Source organism: Schistocerca nitens, chromosome 3 (assembly GCF_023898315.1).
Source record: "Schistocerca nitens isolate TAMUIC-IGC-003100 chromosome 3, iqSchNite1.1, whole genome shotgun sequence".
Classification (NCBI taxonomy): Eukaryota; Metazoa; Arthropoda; class Insecta; order Orthoptera; family Acrididae; genus Schistocerca; species Schistocerca nitens.
In genome coordinates this window covers 446,155,730-446,174,574 of record NC_064616.1, presented here as the reverse complement: position 1 = coordinate 446,174,574, position 18,845 = coordinate 446,155,730, and the positions used below count along the sequence as shown (strand labels likewise).

General features: G+C 43.6%; 1 protein-coding gene across 3 annotated transcripts in view; it reads right to left on the bottom strand.

Annotated features, from left to right (window-relative positions):
* LOC126248377 (syntaxin-binding protein 5) overlaps positions 1-18,845 on the bottom strand; it is a 1,030,224-nt gene that overhangs the window by 540,140 nt on the left and 471,239 nt on the right. For all 3 annotated transcript variants that reach the window (XM_049949310.1, XM_049949311.1, XM_049949312.1), the window contains exon 4: positions 7,620-7,754. In XM_049949310.1, coding sequence (XP_049805267.1) covers positions 7,620-7,754 — 135 coding nt within the window. The remainder of the gene's footprint in view (positions 1-7,619; positions 7,755-18,845) is intronic.

Genomic DNA, 18,845 nt, shown 5'->3' with positions numbered 1-18,845 from the left:
GGAAGTGTATATAACACTTTCACTTCAATTTTCGAAGACATTATATCGAAATACGAAACATATTGTTCTCTCAGTTCACAAAATACATGTTTTGCAAATTTTTTATCGTAGCTCCCAGAAGTTCAGAATCCAGCAATCCCATAAATCACAACAGTTTCTGTGATTCAAATCTTAATTTGGTTTGAGTTATTAATGTTTCCAGGATTTTGCAGAAGATCCTTACGTACGAAGAATGGGTTTCATCTTCAGGATAGTTGCTCTATCTAGGCCTTTCTTCGTTCTCTTCATCAGCAACGCCAATAGTTTCTGACCATACTCCTTCAAATCCTGTGCCTCTAATGTTTTGCGGTGTGGTAATATTTTTGTTTATTTTTTCCGTACAGTAACAATTATTCATGCTCTTGTTTTGTAAAATTTCAAAAAGAATATCTGAATATGCAGAAGCTTTACGAAATTGAATCAAGAAAACGTAGGTTGGAGTCCTTGAGAAAAATCGCACAACGCCTGAAGCCATGTTGACTACTTCGTTACACCAGTTCCCAGATTCCTCTTCCACTGAAGTTAGGAAAATGATACCATGAGTTCTATAGAGATGAACTGTGGTTACGAGCCTGGAAGAAACATTCAGTCTTGTAGGCGCGACACTGAGTTTTCTTTTCGGTAAAGGCTTTAAGATATCTGTACGTGAAGTGGAATGTGAGAAAATGCGGATGAACAGATTGGGAAGTATGAGATTAAATCGGTGACTACAATAGTGGATGAAGATAGCAGCAGGATACTCTGTTTTAACTGAAGTCTGGAGTCCAGAAACATCTTCGGTCATAACTCCAGCACCATCGAAAGTTTGAGCAACAAGTTTTTTTGAACATGCTAAATCATCTATAGTCTTTTTTACATATTCAAATAAACCACTTGCTGTTCGCTCAGAACTTACATCAGTGAAATACAAGTATATTTCATTGCAATAGCCTTCATCGTAAACACAGCGTAGAGTAGTAGACATTTGACTTTGATTGGTTACCTCAGTTGTTTCATCGATCATGAGTCCAATAAAAGTAGCCTTATAAATATCTGATTTAATCTGATCTGTAGCAAGACTGGCCACAAAATTGATTAGGTCATTCTGTACAAGAGCCGAGGGGCCTTTGAAAACGGTAGATTTGTTTAAATGCTGAGACAGTGCCACATCATAATTAGAAACTGAGGCAGTTCTATGTAACTGCCTTTATTTAATCACCCCTCACCTTCACTGTGGTCTCTAAGAAAACATTATTGTTTTGCAAGAAGTACCACTGCATCAACCAATTTTTTCACTGCATTTCTATTTTCTTTAACCTTTTCATTGTACAAACGGTCAGCAGTTTTCTTTCTGATAACTGAATGAATGGGCTACGTGTTGAGTGCGTGTAAAAGATTTCATACGGGTCGTTTATCTCCTATGTTTATCCAAAGCTGTGATTAAATACTGTAAATTTGCGAAACTGATATTATACCAGCGCGTTTTCTCAGTTGCAAACAACAAGCATGGCTAGCAACAAAATTTATTTAGTTCGTACGAACCAGACAGCCACACATACTTATCGTTATTCTTTATTTTAAAATACCTTTTGTAAGGGTTCTTATTTTTTCCTTCACCTCACACTGCAAGTGAAAGTACGGAAGAGCTTGAATAGGCCTTCCCTGTCTTACTATCATTAAATCATCCTCGTATTTCAACAGCGAGTACGATCTTTTCACTAATTGTTTTATTAAACATTGTTCATCCATTTGGAAAACTTAGCGCTAGCAACGGTGTTGGTGCATTGCACACTATGAAATAAATAATACTAACACAGCTGTTAAGGATCCTAACAATCGCACAAACACGCTCTTTCTTGCTTTTAGCAACACGTGCTGTGTAGAATTTCTAAAGCCAGTCGTGGAGACGATCATTTGTGAATGGCGACGTGGGATTCCGAAGTCTTGGTGTGCTGATTCTTACATTTCTCCGCCCCACCCTCCCTTCCCCGTATCGTAGGTTTCGTAGAGAAGGATGTTACAATGACTGTTCTAAGCTCTGTTCTTCCATCTGTTCGATGGTAGAGAACGAGACACACTCCACCTTATGCGCTAATTCTTCATAAGGAAAGCTGGCTGATATTTCAATTATTACTATTGTTTGTTACTTTCTAGTTTACTTTAGATATGAGCTTCGGTTATAGCTTTGATGGCCTACAATATAAGCCACTGATTTCACTAACTTTCAGATTCTTCACTTCCCATTATTTAAATTGGCTATTGTACATATCATACAACAGCGTGGAAATCTCATCGTGATGTTTCACACCAGAATAGTATCAATACTGTTCTTGACAACTTATGAGAAATTTTGTAACAGTGTAACAATTACGTATATTTGTCCATTAATGTTATGGCCAAATATGTCGTGCACAGTGCTGGGCCATAGATCAAGGACGATTGTTTGTAAAATCAGTCCAGTAATTTTCATGCCATGACGAATTTTAAGGCAGCATTTGAAAGTGCCTTAAACTTCGCCTTTTTCCTAATAAGTAGTTTGTTTTGAAAATAGAGTAGTTTGCTTGACGTCTTGCATTTTAGAGAGAGCACTAAGGACAGAATAAAAGCAAGCAGGGCATAATTAAGAGGTGTGTTCGGAAGGTATCTGCGATAAGCTATGGAGAAACCGAAGTTCGTTCCTTTAGTGGCCTCACTGTTTTTTCTCTCTACTAAACACTCCATTAGCTCAATATATCTACGTCCTGTAGCACGTTTCAGGCGACTCCAAAAACCCATATGCGGAGAATTCTGAAACAGGTAAGGAAGCTGTGGAGCAAATTTTTAGTCGCCTAAACACAGGCTTGACCCCACGATACTTGAGTCAGAGGGTTGGGAGGGGGAGGGAGAGAGGGGGGGGAGAGGGGGGGGGGAGGGAGATATATATATATATATATATATCAGGGAAAGGAAAAAATATATTATAATCAGGTGTGTTTCCTTTCAAGAAAATGATTTAAAAGGCGGTATTACACAGGTTTTTAACAAGGTCGTAAAAGGAACTTTATATGACTACTTGCAAGTCGCCATTCATCTTCCAAAATATTAAAAATACTCCAAACCTCCAGGTTTAGCCCCCTCCCCCTGCAAACTATAGTATGGGCGCTCTTGCAGAGTGCCGTTCTTAATCCTATGCAAAAGTTAAAATTTTTGCTAAAGCGCAGATTGGGCGGAAAATTTTTCGCAAGTATGCGCATTCCACGACTCCATTCTTAGAAACTTAACTCCTGAATGCCAAACTAATTGCCATTTTATAATACTTGCACTTCACGTTTTCCGATAGCATCCAAACTCAGTGTCCCAATAAACCAGACAGTGCTCATCATTTGCTCGTAGAGTCTTTATTTTGATTTGGCATTGTCTCTAAGGTTTTCTGAATTCTGCAGATTGTTTCGCCTGATGACGTTTTCGGTTCTCACAAATTTTGCTGCAACGCCGAATTTCGTTTCAGACTAAATGATCGATGTCAAGCAAATGGTACAGAAGTTCATCATATGTGGATCTTATTCAGGGCGAGCAAAATAGAACTGGCCCGGAAAATATTTAAAAGACTGACGCGGAACAGGCCGCTGGAAATTAACAGAACTGCGCATCATAGAAAATTCTGGAAACCAATAGCTAGGAGTTAATCGGTTATCGCCACATGTCTGTCAATGTGCACCTCCGCAATCCCTGTCCCGAGTACTTCGCTGTATCATCACGTTTGAATGAGTGAGAGGAGCAGATTAACTTAGTGACCAGTTGGATGCAGCACAAAATTATGCTTACGATAAAACATCGTGTTTTAACTGTCGAGAGTTATGCGAAGCATAATTCGTGGAAACGTGGGCGGAACTGAAACTTCCTGGCAAATTAAAACTGTGTGCCGGACCGAGACTCGTGCTCGGGACCTTTGCCTTACGCGGGCAAGTTCTCTACCAATTGAGATACCAGAGCACGACTCACGTCCCGTCCTCACAGCTTTAGTTCTGTCATTACCTCTTCTCCAACTTTCCAAAGGCAAAGATCCCGAGTTCGAGTCTCGATCCGGCACACAGTTTCAATCTGCCAGGAAGTTTCACATCGGCGCACACTTCGCTGCAGAGTGAAAATTTTCATCCATTGTATGCGGAACTATTTTTGCACGAATTTGAGACTGGAAATGTTGTGGCAAAATCTGCAGCAAAGTCTGCAATGCAAAATACATCGGTTTCGACGTCAATGATGACTATTTCCAGTACCTTCTGTGATATTCGTAAAGAACGGTCAATCCTATGTCAGTCTTACTGTAAATATTTTCTGGGCCAGTTTTATTTCGCCTAAGCCTGTGGAAAAAAAGGCAACGACAATAGGACCCAATCATATGTCCTTACGTTAACTCTGAGATTATCCCAAAGTAGTTTCTCTCGAGTCAATATTCTCGACAGTTCTCATTGAAAAACTGGCCATAATTTTCGGGACGTGCTACTGCAGTCGTTGCGTGTGACGCCAGACTGTTTTTCCAACAGAATACAGAGTTTCCCAAACCTTTATGGTCAAAATTATACAGATAGTAGAGCATCCTAAACGGATTGTTTTTCGGTAAGGGGCCAGTTCTTGGAATAAATACTTTTCAGGCGGTACGAGGTTTGGAATGAGCAATATGTTATGAAACATAAGGAGTTTTCAAACAAATGCCTCACACAAACAACTGCCTGCCACACTAACGGTGGCATCACCTAGAAAAACAACACAGTCGTCTGTGACATGTAAACTTTGAAGTTTGTAACTGTTGAAATTTCATGACTGGTTGTCGAAGACGGACCATCACTTTAAGGACCCTGCCGCATCGGGATGGCACGGCAGCTATGCTGACAGAGACGCCAGACAGAAGCGTGGGACGCAATAGAGCCTCTCGCACATGGCATCTACTTGAGTGTGGCAGCTCTGCAGTCAGAGCGTTCGCCTCGAGGTTCTGCCGACAGGCCTACCAGTACACCTGCCGCTCACCCCTACCTAGTTATTTTCCCCCGAGCTCTGTGGGAAGTTTTGACTCCGAATCTTATCTGTCAGATGTAGATGAGACCAACAACAAGGGACACTTCATCTCAGGACCCAAAATGCGAAATGGGGAAAAAAGGTATTGGGAATTACGAGTGTCACAAATGAAGCAATGTTGAAATAAGCCTCTTCACCTTATAATCACGTTCAAACTACTTATAACGAATCTTTTGGACTCCGGCCCACTGAAAATCGTGGAAAATCATCGATCGTCTATTTCGTCACAGCCTGTTCCAGACGCTCCAACCACAAGAATTTTACATCACAGAAAACACACATTTCACCATCCGGGCTATGGATGTTTTCCTGAAAACCAACTCCAGGCCGAAATAACACTCCGGCTGCAACAAATGGGTCCGATACATCAGGCGCGCTGAAATTATTTTAAGAAATAAGATATGTGAACAAATGAGGCACCTTTCCTTCATTTTGTATAAAGGGTTTGTTAAGTGAATTTCAGTCTATAATAACGTGCTTCTCAAATAAAAACTGACAAATCTCTTCTATGTACACTTTATAGCCGCAACTGAAACAGTAAATATAACTGCAGACAACGAATAATTACCTACCGGTTAGACAGGTCACGAAAATCTTTTCCCCTGGTGAGATTACTTTCCTGAAAACAGTGTCCTTTTTTCGTCAGTTAATTTCTGGAGATCTCCACTAACTCGTCTAGCACATTGACGCAACAGATCGTGAATAGTATCTCAGATAGGAGTTCAGCTTGCAACTTGTTACAGTAACTAGCAGAGACGCACCTCATATACGGTGTGTGTGTGTGTGTGTGTGTGTGTGTGTGTGTGTGTGTGTGTGTGTGTGTGTGTTGAACCGGAGACCTAGAAACGACACAGAGGCTTCGTCCCGCCGTAGCCCTCAATGGTTCACAACCCCACAACAGGACACAGCAGTCAACCCACCCCACCGCCGCCCAACACCGAACCCTGGGTTATTGTGCGGTTCCACCCCCAGTGGCCCCCCCCCCTCCCCCCCGGGAACGTCTCATACCAGACGAGTGTAACCCCCAATGTTTGCGTGCTAAAGTAATTATGGTGAACGCGAACGTGGAGACAATGTTTGCGCAGCAATCGCCGACATAGAGTAACTGAAGCGGAATAAGGAAAACCGCCTTAAAAACCATCCACAGACTGGACGGCACACCGGACCTGAACACTAATTTGCCAGGCGGATTCGTGCCGGGGAACGGCACACATTCCCGATCGGGAAGCAGCGCGTTAGACCGCGTGGCTAGCTCGGGGGATTTTATATACGGTACAGCAGGATGTAGTGCCCGGAAAACTTTCACAACAGGCGTCATCTTTATCGCAAAAATTCAACGTCGTGGATACTTGCTCGTTCTAGCTACAGAACTGGGCAAGATTATCGGCAAAGAATTGCTCGCACAGTAGAATTTCAGAAGGTATGTTCACTGATGAGATTTATTTCAACCTTGACAGCGTTTTCAACTGCGGGAATAGCCACGTTGGCAGTAATCGAAGTCTATACGCCACGGTCGCCTAAGATCAGCAGTAGCTATTTTCTACGAAATTTTGAGCTGATATTTAATAAGATATACAGACAGTACCTCATTTGTTGCTAACGTGTTCGAATACTTCACGTCGCCTGGCAGTCATTTGAGAAGTGCTGCCACAGCTATAGACGACGACGACGACCGGCGAGAGGATGTGGTTTTAACACGACAGTGCAACATCTCGTCTCTGTATTAATGTCCCTGTACTCCTGAACAACAGATAATGTCACCGTTTGATTGGAAGTGGGAATCCTGGCCCACTTCCAGTGGAATCGCCTTAACTCGCTATTTTGTATTTTTTCCTATTGTGTGCGCGCGCGCGCGTTTGTGTGTGTGTGTGTGTGTGTGTGTGTGTGTGTATGTGTGTAAAATATTAGTTAAAAATTAAGATGAGCTGGGATGTAGGATGCTAGCGGGCTGTCTCATAGAATAAAAAACACGGATGTCAGAGAGTATGACAATATTTTAATGCGCCGTTGTAATCCGTGCATTGAGACTGGCGGTCGTTACTTTGAACACTTATCAGCGTAAGTTGTTGCTGTAAGACTGAAATTGTCTATGTCAATAAACAACTACATATTAATTCTCTGCCACACTTTCCTATTTCAAAGCTCTCTGATGAGAACTTCCACAATTTGTATAATTTTAACCCAAAAGCTTTGAGGCGCCTGCGTAAGAGCAATGCGTTCACATCACAGTCGTGTGTACTAATTGTTTATTTAGAGTGAACCAACAACAAGCTTGTCACTCTTGTGGGATCCAGTTTTTCTGTATCAGTGTTATACTGCTACTGACGCAAAAGAAGACCACTCTGACTGTTACGATAAAGTTGTGGGGGGGGAGGTTTTGTGCTGCACACGCTGTTAGTTACACTGTTCGCGGCGACACCACCACCACCACCACCCCGAATATTTGTGGTGGTGGTTTCTAGCATGAAAAGAATATCTGACACATACAATAAATAAATAGTTTCAAGAAACTTGTCTATTACATGGGTAATTAAAAGGTGCATACTTACACTTCGATTGCTTTATTCCAGTTGATGACGTATCCCGACAGAACGAAGGATTCAATGTTTACAACGTGAATGTTCCCACGCTCGGTGCCTACGTACAGCCATTTGCTCTGCAGAGGCAAGTGGATGTAGGTGATCCTGTAAAAGGAAATACAAAACTCAGTTTACAGATTTTATACCACATACAGTATTTCTACTCACTCCACACTGATATCAATTTGCAGCCTTTCGAAATGAACTATGGATATAGCAACGTATTTTGACTTTCGGTGCAAAGGCTACGAAACATTCTATGACTACGGCAACGACTTGCGGAGAAGTCTGTTGCGTTCAGAAATTATTGTCAGGTGATACAGAATTAGCATAGTAATCTACATCAAGAAAACTGATCCACTATTCTGGATCAATTTCGCCGGCATTTTCAGACCCAGCTACTTCAGCAGGACGACTGCGTGTTTTTACGTTTAAACGGAACACGATCTTCGCAAAACAATTGCGTCGAAAAGCAATAATTTCAGGACCACTTACGCAGGGGTTGGACAAAAATATGGAAACATCGCGAGAAACGGATACTTGAACATAACTGCAGATGATGGCTAAACCTTCAGATTGCACTGTTGTATTTGACCACTAACGGCAGCAGTGCCGTGTCCTCAGTACGTTGCAATAGTGTGTCGTGGTTATAACTGTGTTCTGTGTAGCTGACAGTGCATTACGTCGAAGCTCAGTGCACTCGAACGTGAGCAAAATGTTGGTGTTCGTATGGTGGGTGCCTCCGTGAGTTAGGAAGGCGAAATGTTTGGCGTTTCAAGATGCAACGCATAGAAGACATCTAAGGCAGGGCTTCCCAACGTGTGGTCCGAGGGGTCCGCCGTCTCTTTCTAGGGGCTTCGCGGCCACCCTTCACCAAATCGTGTAGAATAATGAGTAAAATTATTGAATAAAAATGTGAAAATCAAATTCATCACTATTTTTTGTGTGTGAAAAACCATGTATACTTTTACTTCAGATCGTATTCCTAAGCAGCCTTCGCGGTTCCTAAGCGAGAACGCATACACAGTTTAGTGCCGGAGAATGCGGCTTCTCTGATCGACTGTTTCGCAACAATACGGGGGTCGTTTGTGCGCCGCCTCACGCGCTAGATGCGCTGAAACCTTTAACGCATGCGCGGAGCGAGCTATGCCGACCAATCACAGCGCTCGCTGGCACGTATGCGGCCCCAGGCATCATTAAATGTTAAACTTGCTTTGTCAGTGCACTACCTATTTCATAAGTCGATTTTTGACCTCCAAGTTTTTTTCATTCATATCTAAACCAAAGATTATTGATACTTCCGGGGCGGGGGGGGGGGGAATCATTGGGAACATGGCACTTGCATTAAGAAGCTTTCAGTTCCCATGGGTTTCGCTCTGAAATTTAAAGTTACTGTGCTGTTGAATGACTAGGGGTCCGCCGTGGATTTTCGACTGAAGAAGGGGTCCGCCAGCTGAAAAGGTTGGGAAGCCCTGATCTACGGTACACGGGGAAAGCGGGAAATCATCAGCCGCTAAGTCACAACGCGGACGAAAGTGTGTGTTGCGTGATCGTTGTAGATGATCGTTGAAGAGGTTAGTGACAAAAAAATAAGAGGACGACAGCTGCAAAAACCACCACAGAACTCAAAATCACTCTCGCGAACCCTGCCAGCGCAAAAACACCACGAAGGGAGTTCCGTGAGCACCGAATTGCAGGGCGAGCTCGAATTCCTGAATCGCTTATCAGAGATGCGAATGCCCGTAACAAGAAAACGTGGTGCCCAAGTCATAAAACCGGTACTATGGAGCAATGGACGGATGTAATTTGGTCGAAAGAGTCTCGTGTCACACCGTTTCCAACTTCTGTTCGTGTTGACATCTAAATTATGAATCATGGCGTACGCTCGATGATGATTTGGGCAGTCATATCAGGGTATTCCACGGGTGTCATGGTTACTCTTCAAGTTTGCATTACTGCCAAGGATTGTGAGACCATTCTGCGTCATCAGTTCCATCCCATGGCACAATATCTGTTAGCATCTCCCATGACCACCACAGTTACCAGATTCCAATATTATTGAACTTTCTGATCTACTTAGCACAGAAGTGGGCGTGATCGCTATCCACCTCCATAATCGTTACCTGAACTTATTATTTTGCAGGAAAGAGTATAAAATTCCCTTGAAAACCTTACAGGGTCTGTATTGATCTATTCCGAGACGACTGGAAGCTGTTTTGAATACCAACGGATTTCCTACAGCATATGTGGTGCTATAGACGCATGCTCAAAATAAAATGGATCGACAAGGTCACAAACGAAGTGGTTCTGGAAAGAGCAGGTGAGAAGAGAAGCTTCTGGAGTTTCATTGTTAAAAGAAGAGTGCAATTTACAGGCCATCTACTAAGACATAAAGGACTCCTGAACACAATCCTAGAGGGATATGTCGAGGGAAAAAAACCAAGAGGAAGACCACGACTGAGGTACATGGATCAAATCGTGAAAGGTGTGGGATGTAACACCTATAAAGAAATGAAGAGAAAAGCTGAAAGACGCACAGAATGGAGACAAGCTGCCATTGTAGCTGTTGCAAACCAATCCTTGGATTGACCACTACAGAAGAAGAAGATTGAAAAGCATTGCTATGCCTAGAGTTCCAATGTTTTTGTCCAATCGCTGTACTACCAGAGACACACATCCAGCTTGTGGTTTTATTCAATAACAGGTACGTTAAACTGGCTAATTCCAAGTGTTGTATGGGAATTGGTTGTTGCTGTTAGTAATGTTCTAGTCCAGTTTCACATTTATGGACTGCTTAATGATGAAGATGCAGTTGGCTATAGGAAATCGCGGTTAATGGCAAAAACTTGTTACCGCCAGAAGTCAAGTGAGGGAAAAAATGTTTTAGAGGATTTTGATCTAGGATACAATACTTCCGTTACAAATATTGTTTTCTCTGAAGCAAAATCACATCTGATAACGCTGTAAAACCAGTTTTGCTGAAATAAACTTCATGAATTACTTTCGTTATTCCTATGATGAAATGTGTTCTGGACTGACTCTCAATTCAACACTGCTCTGGGAAACACGTATCACTTATTTTCAATCTTTTAGACTAAAAACTTTGATGTGTGTGTTCTCGTGAGTATTATCGTTGAAATTCAACCTACGAATTATATAAAATTCAAATCAGTTTTGGTGGTTTTAGTGACTCAGTGGTGAACCTCTTGTATACTCACGCTGAGGTTAATACGTTTAACAGACCAACAGCACCAGCACCAATAGCTGTAACAGTTTCCAAATTTCATCGCTTCTTTATCGCATTAGCGCATAATTAAAAATTAGAATCTACTGCAGTATGAATAAGCTGTATCACTGTTCAGATCTGCATTTCCTTCTGAAGCCTTGACATCATTAAGGAGATTGGAGGTCTACAAGATGTTCTAAGTGACAGTGCCATATTTTGACTGTTAGGGTCGAAAACTAGTAACTGTAACGAGTGGTGGTGATGAAATGATGAGAACACCACAAACACCCAGTCCCTGGGCAGAGAAAATCTCCAAGCCGGGCGGGAATCGAACGCGGTACCCTGTGAATAACAGGCAGCAACGCTAGCCTTTGGACCACGAGCTGCGGACGAATTTGGCGATGAGATCTATCTTGGTGCTGGCGACGTGAGGGCGGGCGTTGTCATGGTGCGAACGAACTCCCTTTGTTAGTCGACCCCTCCCCTTTTGCTTTATATAGCCCGGCGGAGCTTTGTTAGTGTCTCACAGTACCTTGCCGCACTGATTGGTGTACATCTTTCCAGGTGGAAAACCAGCAGAACGCCTTTTCTATCCCAGAATACCGGAACCATCACTTTCCCTGCTTGACGGAGTTTCCTTTAACTTATTGACATTTGGAGAACCGAAAGGCCGCCACTGTTTCGATTGTTCCTTAGTCTCTGACGTAAAGCAGTGAACCCACGTCTCGTCCCCGGTTACAATTGAATCTAGAAATTCCTCACCCTCTTCCCGCTAACGGCGCAGAAATTTGCGGGCACTTTCGATGCATTTTTTTTTTTTTGTTCGGTAGTCTCAGAGACGCCCCCTATCGGTTCGGCAACCTCTCTCACAGTAACACGCCGATTCGCAAGCAAAACTATTTCGACTTTCGTCACTCTCTCGTCCGAAACTGACAGACGCCCGCAGCCGGCGTCGTCGTGCACGTCTGTACGGCTCATTTTTTTTTTTTTTACGTCCATACATTTTCCTCCATACACATCGGTCAACTGGCGATGGATGTCAATAAGGGTTGACCCCATAAAGCACAGAAATTTAATCACAAGACGCAATTCCCATTTGGCGGGAGCGTCGATTTTCCATTTCATCGTTAACGGCTGCAACGCAAGGAATAAGCGTCGCGGAGAGGTGGGACTGGCAAGAATAGTGGTGCGGTAAGCAAGGAACAAGGCACTTTTGTTAGATTCAAGCTACAATATGTGATCAAAACTATCCGGACACCGCCAAAAACATACGTTTTTGATATTATATGCATTGTGCTGCCACCTACTGGCAGGTACTCCATATCAGCAACCTCAGTAGTCATTAGAGATCGTGAGAGAGCAGAATGGGGCGCTCCGCGGAACTCTCGGATTTCGAACGTGGTCAGGTGAAAAAATGGCTCTGAGCACTATGGGACTTAACATCTGTGGTCATCAGTCCCCTAGAACTTAGAACTACTTAAACCTAACTAACCTAAGGACATCACACACATCCATGCCCGAGGCAGGATTCGAACCTGCGACCGTAGCAGTCGCGCGGTTCCGGACTGCGCGCCTAGAACCGCTAGACCACCGCGGCCGGCCCGTGGTCAGGTGATTGGGTGTCACTTGTGTCATACGTCTGTACACGAGATTTCAACACTCCTAAACATCCCTTGGTCTACTGTTTTCGCTGTGATAGTGAAGTGGAAACGTGAAGGGACACACACAGCATAAAAGCGTACAGGCCGACCTAGTCTGTGGCGGACATTGACCACCGACAGTTGAAGAGGGTCGTAATGTGTAATAGGTAGACATCTATCCAGATCATCACACAGGAATTCCAAACTGCATCAGGATACACTGTAAGTACTATGACAGTTAGGCGAGAGGTGAGAAAACGTGTATTTCATGGACGAGCGGCTGCTCGTAAGCCACACATCACGGCGGTAAACGCCTCGCTTGGTGTAAGGAGCGTAAACATTGGACGACTGAACAGCGGAAAAACGTTGTGTGGAGTGGCGAATCACGGTACACAATGTGGCGATCTGATGGCAGGGTGTGGGTATGGCGAATGCCCGGTGAACGGCATCTGCCAGCTTGTATAGTGCCAACAGTAAAATTTGGAGGCGGTGGTGTTATGGTGTGGTCGTGTTTTTCATGGAGGGGGGCTTGCACCCCTTGGTGTTTAGCGTGGCACAGGCCTACATTGATGTTTTAAGCACCTTCTTGCTTCCCACTGTTGAAGAGCAATTCGGGGATGGCGATTGCATCTTTCAACACGATCGAGCACTTTATCATAATGCACGGCCTGTGGGGGAGTGGTTACACGACAATAACATCCCTGTAATGGACCGGCCAGCACAGAGTTCTGACCTGAATCCTACTGAACACCTTTGGGATGTTTTGGAACGCCGACTTCGTACCAGGCCTCACCGACCGACATCGATACCTCTCCTCAGTGCAGCACTCGGTGAAGAATGGGCTGCCATTCCCCAATAAACCTTCCACGTGTGCGTGTAAGAGTGGAAGCTGGGCCAACACCATTACCGATCGAGGGCGCCACGAACTTTTAAGTCATTTTCAGCCAGGTGTCCGGATACTTTTGATCACATAGTGTAGCTCGGTCCCTCTCGACTGGAGATCATTGTAGACCTTACTTTCCGGACAACCCTCGTATCTCCCACATTCGACCATTTTTGGTCTTCACTGACTGGCCTCATTACGCCACCGGCTTAGTCTAGGTCTACCACTCATAAATTGTAAAACTGATGTTTGTGTAAATTTTACCTAACTGTTTTTTGAATTTTGACAGCATAAAATAAACAATTACATCACTTTATTCGTAAGGGCCTTCTAACTACGAAACGACTGTACTGGAAGTGTTAAGTTTGGATCGAACTGCAAACGTAATTAGTTCTAGCATAACGGTGACAAAATTAGTTTTCTATTCATTACCCACACGGGCATGTGTAGATTAATAATGTTAGCAAAGTACCCGACTGGCTAGTGGCGCAATAGCCCAATCAATAGAGAACAAAAAAGATTGAATATCGGGAATAGTTCGTGTAGCCGTAAATTTTTGTACAGTGGTAGGAGGGAGCGCCACGAACTAAAAACTAGAAATCCTGACTAATGAGGGATGAATGTGGGATGGAGGTGCGTTTGAAGGTCACTTTCGTACGTCTTTCTTGAGTAACTCTAAAACCGTGACCTCCAGCGAAAACGTATCGCAGTACACAATTTAACTACATTAAATTTCCTACAAAAAGTTCCTGCTCATTTTTTCTGTAGGACTAATAGTTACCGTGGTCTATGAAGGCCAGCTATAGCATTTCAGGTTGCATAAAATGAGAATGGTAGGCGGCAGCTACCTGTATGACTCTGTATACGACTGAAGCACCAGAATTCCCACAGTCATCCTCTAATAACGATTGTTTCAATGAATAGAACACATTTTCCCGAGAAATAAGTATCTCTTTCTTCCAGAGACTCCCATTTAAGTTGTCCTGGCATCTCAGGTACACGTTAGTATGCGCTACAGCGTCATGTTCAGATTCTAGCAGCGCATCTCTCAATTCGTCCAATGCTTGCTATAACGCCAGCTGAACAGCGACTCTAAATCCTGAAACAGTACTCCACAAGACTTGCTACTATCGTCTTGCATACAATTCTTTTACAGATGTACTATACTTTTCTAGAATCATTCTAATACATATATCTTCACAAATATTGATTTCACGTACTCGTTCCGATCACTTGCATCGTTAGACCCCTAGGTATGTAAATGCTATGACAGGCCCCACAGGTTTATCGTTAATCTTGTAATAGGATATTACAGGGCTATTTCTCCTTGTTATGAGCTTTAAATTGCATTTATCCACATTTAATGAATGCTGCCATTAAGGACACAAGTGACACCCTCTGTAAGTTATTTTGAATTTCGTTACGATCATCCAGCGGGAATACTCCACGCAGACAATAGAATCTGATAGTGCTACTAACCTGGTCTGACAAATCTTTAATGCATACAGAAAATATTAGAGGTCCTATTACACATCGTTTGTGTACACCCGATGCCGCTTTCGTTTCAATTGACATTTCACCGTTCAGTATGACGTACTGCGATCTGTTAGTCGAAAGTCTTTCCGACATATGAAGGATAACAGTTATCCAAAAGCTTGTGTTTGCTAGACACGTAGCACTAATAGTAGTAATAGTAGACTTTAATACAACAACGTATCCAGTATTCTTGCTGTATTAGTAGTAGTAATATAGGCATTTTCATTCTTGCAGGTCTAGTTTGACTACGATGGGACAAGTATTCGGCTATGTCCTTATAGCCGGAATCATCCCGGCAGTTGAGTGATGCTATATATGAAAACCAGGGAAAAAGTGAATCAGAAAGGTCGTATGAAGATTAGAACCTCCATCCTCCCAAACACCAACCCAGTCTACAGAACAAAGTATATTGCGAGGGGCGTCCAGTAAGTAATGCAACACATTTTTCTCAGCTAATTTCCGCTGCAAAAATGCGAAACTTGTTGTGGGTCATCGCGGTTATTCAAGCTTCAGCCCCTACAATACATGACGTTACGACAGGTGGTGGCGCTATACGTGTCCTTCAAAACGGCGTATGTAACGCAGGTGCCTTACATTCATTGGTACTTGCAAAACATGTGCCCAGACCTCGCAGTGAACAAAAGCACGGTGAGATGTTGGGCCTGGGGTCTGTCATCATCGCAACAACCTCGAGCATACCTGTCCGATCTCTCGTTTGCCGGCCAGCCGCTGACTCTTGCAATGTTGAACCGTGTGGACACACTCATTCGCGGTGATCGACGGATCACAAACAAACACCTCGCTGCACAACCGGACGTTTCTGTTGGCAGTCTGACACTCTTCCACCAATAGGTGGTTGGTTGGTTGGTTGGTTGGTTTCGGGGAAGGAGACCAGACAGCGAGGTCATCGGTCTCATCGGATTAGGGAAGGATGGGGAAGGAATTCGGCCGTGCCCTTTCAGAGGAACCATCCCGGCATTTGCCTGGAGTGATTTAGGGAAATAACGGAAAACCTAAATCAGGATGGCCGGACGCGGGATTGAACCGTCGTCCTCCCGCCAATAGGTGGTGCTCAAAGGTGTATACCCGATTGTTTCCTCGCCGCCTAACAGAAGACCGTAGAGGACAACGAAATTGCGGACTTGCTTGTGCGTTACGAGGCTGATCGTGACAATTTTTTGTCGAACATCGTCATAAGCGATGAAACATGGGTTTATCACTTAGAACCGGAAACAGAACGGCAATATATGGAGTAGCGGCACATGAGCTCTGCTCTGAAGGAAAAGTTACATGTCGCACTGCCACACCCACGGCCATTAAAAGTCATTGCGACGGTCTTCTGGGATTCTGAAGGGGTTATTAATGCAGCAAGATGTTGGCTCCGACGTCGACCAGCAGGCATACAGGCCCTCGCAGTAATGTGGCGTAGGGCCGTCCCATTGAACGAGAATTATGCTGAAAAATAGCATTCTGTATCAAAAAATGGGGAATAATATGGTTTATTGAGATCCTGAATAAAACCAATGTGCCTTCAGAAAAAATGTGCTGCATTACTTACTAAATGCCCCTCGTATTATTATTAACTTGTTACATTTTTAACACATTGTATCATCTAAATCAGGGCTTCCCAACCTTTTCAGCTGGTGGACCTCTTCTTCAGTCGAAAATCCATGGCGGACCCCTAGTCAGTCAAGAGCACAGTAACTTTAAATTTCAGAGAGAAACCCATGGGAACTGAAAGCTTCTTAATGCAAGTTCCATGTTCCCAATTAACCCCCCCCCCCCCCCCCGCCACCCCTCCGAAGAATCAATAGTCTTTGGTTTAGAGATGAATGAAAACAACTTGGAGGTCAAAAATCGACTTATGAAATAGGTAGTGCACTGACAAAGCAAGTTTAACATTTAATGATGCCTGGGGCCGCATACTTGCCAGCGAGCGCTGTGATTGGTCGACAAAGCACGCTCCGCGCATGCGTTAAAGGTTTCAGCGCATCTAGCGCCGTGAGCCGGTACACAAACGACCCCCGTATTGTTGCGAAACAGTCGATCAGAGAAGCCGCATTCTCGGGCACTAAACTGTGTATGCGTTCTCACTTAGGAACCGCAAAGGCTGCTTGGGAATACGACCTGAAGCAAAAGTACACATGTTTTTCACACGAAAAAAAGTGACGAATTTGATTTTCACATTTTTATTCAATAATTTTACTCACTATTTTACACGATTTGGTGAAGGGTGGCCGCGGGCCCCCTAGAAAGAGCCGGCGGACCCCCAAGGGGTCCGCGGACCACACGTTGGGAAGCCCTGATCTAAATAATCCTTCACTGCATAGAATATATTCCTTATTAGGTACTTTTTAATAGGCTTCTTAAAAATAAATTTTAGTACTCTCTTTACGCATTTCATCGTACATTGTTATTTCTTGATGGGTTTTATTTTTATTCTTCCTTACTAAATGCGAAATCAATCTCGATCTTGTTCCATGGTCGTGCACACAGAGGTTTTTGCAATAATAATAATAAAGGTTAGTTTTGATTTGAGTGACTGGTTAATGCACTCAAGTAGACTAGTTAAAATCCCAAATGTTTTGAACAGATGTTTACAGTGAGTTCCATTACTTTATAGGGCTTTATGAGTACCCCAGGCTTTCAGAAGATAACCGCGCAAATACTACAAGTCATACAGGAAACAGACACCTATCGGTGATTAAGAGCATCTCTCCAAGTTTGTAACTCAGATCATAGCTGCTGAAAATAGGCCCCGTTTGGGACGCTTCAAACGTCAAACTCTTACGACACACATGCCAACCCATCAGGATCAGAATGAGCGACCTCATTAATTACCATATCTTGTAAATCTCCAAATTAGGTGGCACTGGAAGTTGAAATACCCTATCTTTGACGTAACCCCATAAGAAGAAATTACATGCAGCCACTGAACAGGAGAATCACCACAGCACGCACGTTCAATCCATCGCTGAGGCAGTTCGGCAATGAAGGAAGGAAGATTTGTGTTTAAGGTCCAGTTAACAACGAGGTAATTAGAAACGAAGCAAAAGCTTGGTTTAGTAAAGGACGCATAAGGAAATCGGCCGTGCCCTTTCAAATGAACTATCCCAGCATTTGCTTTAAGCGATTTAGGGACATCGCGGAACACCTAAATCTGGACTGCTGGATGGAAATTTGAAACGTAGTCCCGAATGCCAGTCCAGTGTGCTAACCACTGCGCCGCCTCGCTCGGTGTGTTCGACTTTGAAGTGATCCTGTACGTCTGAGAGGAAGTGTGCTGGTGCACTGTCTTGTTGCAAAATAAAGTCTCCATTGCCTTGCTGTAATTGTGGCATAAGCCTTTGCCGCAACATGTCCACGAACACGAAACCAATCATAGTTTTCTTCGCTAAGAAATCCAGTTCATAAACTTTTCAAGAAGACGTGGCACACAAGACGGCAACTTCAGATGAATTATGAATGTGTTCCGCAATCTCGTGTGGATGTTCTCTGCCCAAATACGCACGTTATCACGATTAACCTTTCCAGACACATGAAACTGGCATTCGTTACTGAAAATAAACTTCTGTGGAAAACCATCTTCCTCCAGCAGCTACTACAAGTTATTGGAAGTCAGAACGAAACATACGGTCCAGAGTAGTGAGATCATGTAAAACTTGTAGCCTGTATGGCCTTACACGCAGACGTTTACGTTACGCCAGGTAGTTGTCTGCGATGTCTGCAGTTTTCTGCTATCATGTGTCGGCGGCGATTTCAGCTGGCTCCCGATGAATAACTGCCGTACACGCTGCACCCTCTCTGCAGCCAGTCTCACGGAATGTGTTGTACCACCCTTGGAGTGCTTTATATGTTGCAGGTTCATCTCATATCTGGTATTAAATCGTCGCTGGACAGTCGCAACTGAC